The sequence below is a fragment of the Myotis brandtii genome, unplaced genomic scaffold, assembly GCF_000412655.1.
Source record: "Myotis brandtii unplaced genomic scaffold, ASM41265v1 scaffold722, whole genome shotgun sequence".
Lineage (NCBI taxonomy): Eukaryota > Metazoa > Chordata > Mammalia > Chiroptera > Vespertilionidae > Myotis > Myotis brandtii.
The window spans coordinates 31,280-38,779 of record NW_005370851.1 but is presented as its reverse complement, the minus strand read 5'-3'; the positions used below and the strand labels follow the sequence as shown (position 1 = coordinate 38,779).

General features: G+C 45.1%; 1 protein-coding gene across 1 annotated transcript in view; it reads right to left on the bottom strand.

Moving 5' to 3' along the window:
• TSPAN15 (tetraspanin 15) overlaps window positions 1–7,500 on the bottom strand; it is a gene marked incomplete at its 5' end in the record, with an annotated part of 46,025 nt that overhangs the window by 14,451 nt on the left and 24,074 nt on the right. The window contains 2 exons of the mRNA XM_005882488.2: window positions 5,316–5,390; window positions 6,563–6,748. Coding sequence (XP_005882550.1) covers window positions 5,316–5,390; window positions 6,563–6,748 — 261 coding nt within the window. The remainder of the gene's footprint in view (window positions 1–5,315; window positions 5,391–6,562; window positions 6,749–7,500) is intronic.

Here is a 7,500-nt window from a genome sequence, read left to right as displayed (position 1 = left end):
GACAAATCGGACTGCCTTTGGGAAAGCACGTTGGAAACCAGACTGCTGCTCACAAAGGGGATTGTTTATTAAAACCACTGCTGCTGCTGACCATGACCTGGACCTGGGCCGTGGCCAGCAAAGCACTAACCCATCATCTCTGGAAAGCCGCAGGCCGGCCGGGAGCCCTGCTGGCTGCACAGAAAAGCATCCGCGTGGGCAAATGGAATAAACAACTCTCCCCTCAGCCCGGCTGACAAAATAACACATGCCCTGGCTCTGCCAGCGCAGAACAGACCGTCTGAAAAGTAGAAAAGAGGAAAAGGAGGAGCAGGTAGCAAGACTAGGTTGGGAAACCAACCAACGAGGCAAATAAGAAATCAAAAGGGAAATAAAAAAATCACAAGACAAATTAAAATCTAAGCACAACATACCAACACTTAAGTAGTTCTAAGAGGGAAGTTTATAGTGATAATGTTTATAGTGATTCTTTCTACATTAAGGGGGAGAAAGATCTCAAATAAATAATCTAACTTTATACCTCACAGAACTAGAAAAACAAACTAAGCCTGAAGTTAGAATGAAGAAAATAGCAAAGATCAGAGTGAAAACAAATGAAATAGAGACTAAAAAAGACAATTTAAAGAGATCAATAAAGCTAAGAGTTGGGTTTTTGAAAAACATAAACAAAATTGACAAAGCTAAACTATGAAAAAAAATAATATTTAAATAAATAAAATCAGAAATGAAAGAGATGCTACAAAAATAAAGAGGAGACGTTACAACTGATGTCACAGAAATACAAAAAGATCATAAGAGACTGTTATAAATACTTATACACCAACAAACTAGATAACTTAGAAGAAACAAATAAATTCCTAGAAACATACAACCAACCAAGACTGAATCCTGAAGAAATAGGAAATCCGAACAGACCAATAATGAGTAAAGAACTTGAATCAGTGATGAGAAGTCTCCCAATAAAGAAAAGTCCAGGACAAGATGGCTTCACTGGTAAATTCTACCAAGTGTTTAAAGAAGAATTAATACCGACCCTTCTCAAATTATTCCCAAGCACTGAAGACAAGGGAACACTTCCAAACTCATTTACGAGGCCAGCAGTGCACTGACACCAAAGCCAACAAGGAAACCACACACAAAAAATACCAGCTAACATCCCTGATGAACATAGTTGCAAAAATCATCAACAAAATATTAGCGAACCAAAATCAATAGAATTACAAAATCATGATCAAGTGGGATTTATCCCTCACACACAATGATGATTCAACATCTGCCACCCAATCCATGTGATATACCACATTAATAGAATGAAAGATAAAAATCATATGATCATCTCAATAGATGCAGAAAAGCATTTGACTAAATTCAATATCCTTGCTGATAAAAACTCTCAACAAATTAGGTATAGTAAGAATGTATCTCAACATAATAAAGGCCATACATGACAAGTCCACAGCTAACATCATACTCAAAGTGAAAAGCTAAAAACGTTTCCTCTAAGACCAGGAAGAGACACCATGCCCACGCTCACCCCTTCTATTTAACATAGTACTGGAAATCCTAGTCAAAGCAAGAAAGTTAGGCAAGAAAGAGAAATAAAAGGCATCCAAATTAGAGAAAAAGAAGTAAAATTGTCTGTTTGCAGGTGACATGAGGTTATATATAGAAAATCCTCAAGACTCTAGCAAAAAACTGAGAACTGATAAACAAATTCAGTAAAGTTGCAGGATACAAAAAACAACATTCAAAAATCAGTTGCATTTCTACACACTAACAATGGGCTATCCAAAAAACAGAAATTAAGAAAACAATAACATCTAACAATAGCATAAAAAATAATAAAATACTTAGGGATAAATTTAAACAAGGATGTGTAAGACTTGTACACTGAAAACTATAAAACACTGGAAGAAATTGAAGACAGCACAAATAATTGGAAAGATATCCCTTGTTCATGGATTGAAAGAAATAACATTATTAAAATGTCCATACTACCCAGAGCAATCTATAGGTTCAGTGCAATCCCTATAAAATTTCAATGGCATTTTCCACAGAAATAGGAAAAAAATCCTAAAATTTGTATAGAACCACAACAGACCCCAAATAGCTACAGTAATGATGAGCAAGAAAAGTGAAGCTAAAGGCATCACATTTCCTGAATTCAAACTATATTACAAAGCTATAGTTATCAAAACAGTATGGTATTATCTAAAAAACAGATCAATGGAACAGAATGGAGAGCCTAGAAATATATAGTCAACTAATTTTCAACGAAGGTGCCAGGAGTACACAAAGGGGAAAAGTAAATGGGACTGAGAAAACTGTATCCACATGCAAAAAAAAAAAAATGAAACTAGACCCTTATGTCATACAACTTACAAAAATCAACTCAAAATGGACAAAAGACTTAAAAGTAAGACCTAAAGTCATAACACTTGTACAAGAAAACATAGGGAGTAAGTTCCTTGACATTGGTCTTGGTAATAATTTTTTTTATCTGACACCAAAAGCATAGGCAACCAAAGCAAAAATAAACAAGTGGGACTACATCAAATTAAAAGGTTTAAGCACAGCAAAGGAAATGATCAGAAAAATGAAAAAAACAACCTACAGAATGGGAGAAAATATTTGCAAATAATATATCTGATAAGGGGTTAATATCTAAAATATATACAGAGCCCTTGCAACCCCATAGCAATAATAATAATAATCTAATTAAATAATGGGCAGAAGATTTGAACAGATATTTTTCCAAAAAAAGACAGACAAATGGCCAACAGGTAAATGAAAAGATGCTCAGCATCACTAATCATCAGGGAAATGCAAAGCAAAACTACAATGAGCTATCATCTCACATGAATGTCTATTAAGAAAAAGACAAGAAATGACAAATGTTGCTGAGGAGAAAAGGGAACCTTTGTACACTGCTAGTGGGAATGTCAACTGGGGCAAGCATTATGGAAAACAGTATGAAGTTTCCTCACAAAATTAAACAACCATATGAACTACCATATGATCCCACAATCCCACTTCTGGATAGACATCTGAAGGAAATAAAATCACTATCTAAAAGAGCTACCTGCCATGAAGAGAACTCCCATGTTCACTGCAGCATTATTCACAATAACCAAGATATAAAAAAAATCCACATGTCTGTCAACAGATGAATGTGGTAAAGAAAAACACAGCATGTATATTGTATTGTGCATATATAGCACACACACATATACAATGGAATATTATTCAGCCATAAAAAGGAAGGCAATCCTGCCATATGTTTCAACATGGATGAACCTGGAGGACATTATGCTAAGTGAAATAAGCCAGACAGAGAAAGACAAATACTGTATGGACTCTTTGGCATCACTTATATGTGGAATCTAAAAAGAAGAAGAAAGTTGAATCCATAGAACCAGAGAGTAGAAAAGCTGTTGCCAGGGACTGGGGGTGGGTGTAAATGGGGAGGTGTTGGTCAGAGGGTATAAACTTTCCGTGTTAAGATGAATAAGTTCTGAGGATCTAATTTGCATCATGGTCACTAGAGCTAACAATACTGTATTATATACTTAAAGTTTGCTAAGAGGATAGATCTTAAACATTCTCACCCACACAAAAGTTAACCGTGTGAGGTGATGGAGGTGTTATTTAACTTGATTGTGGTGATCATTTCACAATGTTTATGTATAGCAAATCATCACATTGTAGAGTTTAAATATATTACAGTTTTATTTGTCAATTATATCTCAATAAACCTGGGGGGTAGGGGAGATAGAAAAAATAGAATTGAAAAAAGGACTGAGCTGCCTCTGTCTTGCTGTGTGCTCTTGGGAGGGCTTCCTAACCTCTCTGTGCCTCACTGACTTCATCAATATGATGGGAATCTCCCCTCCCCTCTCCCGGGGCTCATAAAACACGAAGACCCCTGGGTTCCAGGGGTGTAGACAGGCCTGTGGTTAGGGTCCATCCATAGGAGACCCAGGCAGAACAGGCTGCTTCCTGCTCCCACCTGAGCCAGTGAAGACTTTGGCAGGAGTCAGACTCGGGGTCATTTGAGGGATCCGCACAACGTGGTGTCTGGGAACTTTGTGTCTGGGACAGTGACTGCTGCCTTGGGCTCAACTTCTGACAAGATGGACAATTTGGCTGCCTCCCTGATGCACCGTCCAACAGTGATGCCCCAGAGTGCCAGGAACAAAACAGTCTGGGTGGTGAGGGTGGGGGCAGGGGGCGGACAGAGAAAACTGAGTTTCCGAGAACAGGCCCTACTCCTCAAGCCCTGCCTCCAACGCCAAGCCCGGAGGAAGACAAAGGAACCAGATGATGGGAGAAATGACGATCTCCGGATCTCCGAGCTGGCCGTCAGCCCCGCGCAGCCACTGGCTTCCTGTGGGACCGTGGGCAAGTCCCTTCTCTTCTTCAGGCTTCAGGGCAAAGGAGCTCATATGTAATGAGGGTGCACTAGGGGCCAAGTTCTTCACACGCATTCTCTCATCAAATCCTCAGCCCGAACTCCATGAGCTGGGAACCATGACCCCTAAGGAGCCAGGGGCTCCCAAGAGGTGAAGTACTTGCCCAAGGTCACACAGCTCGTATGAGGCTACATGGCATCTGTGATGGAAAGAGTGGGAGACCAGGAGTCCTGAGAACCCACTCAAAGGGCTCCTGATTCTGCAAACCCTTCCAGTAGGTTTGCTGCCACATGGTCCTTTCAGCCTTTCTCACCCTCACTCTGATATCCCTGCACAACGAAGTCCTATAGACAGTGCCTCCAAAATGTACGCCAAACCCCTGGTCTCCCCGCAGTGAGTGAAATGAAAGCCAGATCACATCACTTCCCCCACACAACTCTGCAGAGGCTTCCTACTGCCTTTGGAGAAAATTCCCACCTCCTACACCTTGGCCCCTGAGAACCCACGTGACCTGCACTGGCCGGCACTGCAGCTCCGCCTTCCATCCCTCCCCATCTCTTACGCCCATCAGCCAAGTGCATCCACACTGGTCCACACACTGGACAAGCTCCGTTCTGCCTCAGTGGCTCCCTCTGCCTGGGTATCTGCTCCCCTGAGCCTCACCTGGTAGGCTCCCTCTCGTTATTCCGTCATTGTCCTCCCATTCTGCACCCAGGCACTCTCCCATCACCCTGTGTTGATTTCTTGCTCTCTGGTTTCCCCTTTCAGTGCCCGTCTCCCCAGCAAAATAAACGAGGCATTGTATGCCCTGCTCTCTTCTCTGCGCACGCCCAGTTTTACAGCCCGGGGCACACACAGTAGGGCCCGGCATGCTTGTGGCTGATAAATGCACCCCAGGCCCACCTGGTTCCGGAAGAGCAAGGCCACCACGCCACCGACGAGCTCGATTATGAGGCAGATCCCAAGGATGTACATAAACTGAAAAACAAAATTCAGAGATTCGCCTAGAGGGGCAGAGGAAGCGCCGTCAGCTCCGAGGACAAGCGCATCAGGAGTCATCGCTGTCAGATGACAGAGCCTCCCGGGCCGCTCGCCCTTCCTCCTGTGAGGACACAGGATGTGGATGTTCTGAGGGAAAGCCCGTCTTTGGAGCCCGTGGTCAGGAAAAGGGACTCAGCTGTCCAAGCCCGACTGTTACCGAGGTTTGTCCCAGGGACCGAGATGGAAAAGCATCCCACCCCGCCCTCCGCCTCCCTCAACCCCACAGGAGAGCTGGGCCTCGCTCAGGCTGCTCCAGAGGGGACAGGCCTGGCTTCACGGGCAGGGCAGCATTTCCAGCTGTGCGGGCAGAGCCCCTCGCAAGTGGCTTCCCAGACTCCCAGGGTGGTGAGGAGAGTGAGACAGAGAACATGCACCCCACCCCTCCGCTTCATCACTGTACCAGCATTGTCCAAACTGAGGCCAGCAAATCCCAGCCTCAGGCAGCACCGGGGCCCTGCTTATAGGGCTTTCAGGGGCCTCCCATGTGAGAAGACAGTGTGGGTGCAGAGCAAATGCATCTGCCTATCTGGTACCCCCAGCTTTGAAAACCCACCCTTCATCCCATAGTAAGGTGGGCAGGAGGGCTGGCCCCACCCCCTGGCCCCAGGGCAGGCCTTCTGAGTCCTGGGATTGGGGCCAGAGTTACCAAGAAAGACTCCCTGGGGTCAAGAGCCACAAGGACTCTGTTGGCCTGGGGCTGCTGGCGACCACCGCCCAGGGAAAAGAAGGGCAATGCCCGGTGTCCAGCTGGGAGGTGCGGGGGAGAGAGCCCCGGGCGCAGCCTGCACCCCTGGACCCAGGGTGGGTTTGCTGGTTATGTGCGCTAAGAACTCACTACCGACTGGTTGTTGTTTTACTTGCTCTCATTTAAATGTGGTTTCTACCCTTTCCAACTGAAGTCTGGACCCACAGAGGGTGTAAGTGAGTGAGAGGCTAGTATTCAAATCAGCCTTTATATGCAGAAGTGGAGGTGGCCACCGTGGGCAGAGAGGCTGGTCCGGGAAACCCTCCAGGAGAGCTGCCTGGAGGCCTGGGCCAGTCTCCCTGCCTCTCCCGGGACTCCAAGGGCCTGCCACCCACCAGCTGAGGGGTGCGTGGGGCCAACTCACCGCTTGAAGAAGGCACAGGTTGTCTCGAAGGGAGGCCAGCACGCCGACGAAGGAGACAATGAACATGATGACTCCCAGGAGGATGAGGATAATGGCTGGGGCCAGAAAGGCACTTTCGAGGGTTTTGTATTTCTGCCGCTCGACCTCTGCATAGATCCCCACTGACAGAACCAGGGTCCCGATCAGCTGCAGCGAGAAAGCCGGGAGGGAGAGGTGAGAAGGACTGGAAGGCACTAGATTTTCCTCCGAAGAGCTTAGTGAGGGCTGTGGTACTGGCCATTGGGGGGGCTCACCCCAATGACTGTCCAGGGAGGGAGCCTGTTAGAGGCTGAATTGTATTCCCCCCAAAATTCCTATGCTGAGGTCCTAACCCCCAGGACCTCAGTGTGACTGTATTAGGAGACAGAGCCTGTAAAGAGGTAATTAGATTAAAATAAGGTCAGGTGGGTGAGCCTTAATCCTATATGACTGTTGTCCTTATAAGAAGAGGGCATTAGGGCACAGACATACACAAAGGGAAGACCAATGGGAGACACAGGGAGAAGACAACCACCTACAAACCCAAGACAGAGGCCTCAGAAAAACTGACTCTGCCAACACCTTAGTCTTAGACTTCCAGCCTCCAGAATTGTGACAATAAATTTCTGTTGTTAAAGGATATATGCACCCCTATGTTCATAGCAGCACAATTCACCACAGCTAAGATTTGGAAACAGCCTAAGTGCCCATCCATAGGTGAGTGGATTAAAAAACAGTGGTGCATCTACACAATGGAATACTATGCTTCAGTAAAAAAGAAGGAGTTCTTACCATTTGCAACAGCATGGATGGAACTGGAGAGCATTATGCTAAGTGAAATAAGCCAGTCAGAGAAAGATAAATACCACATAATCTCACTCATTTATAGAATATAATGAACAACATAAACTGATGAACAA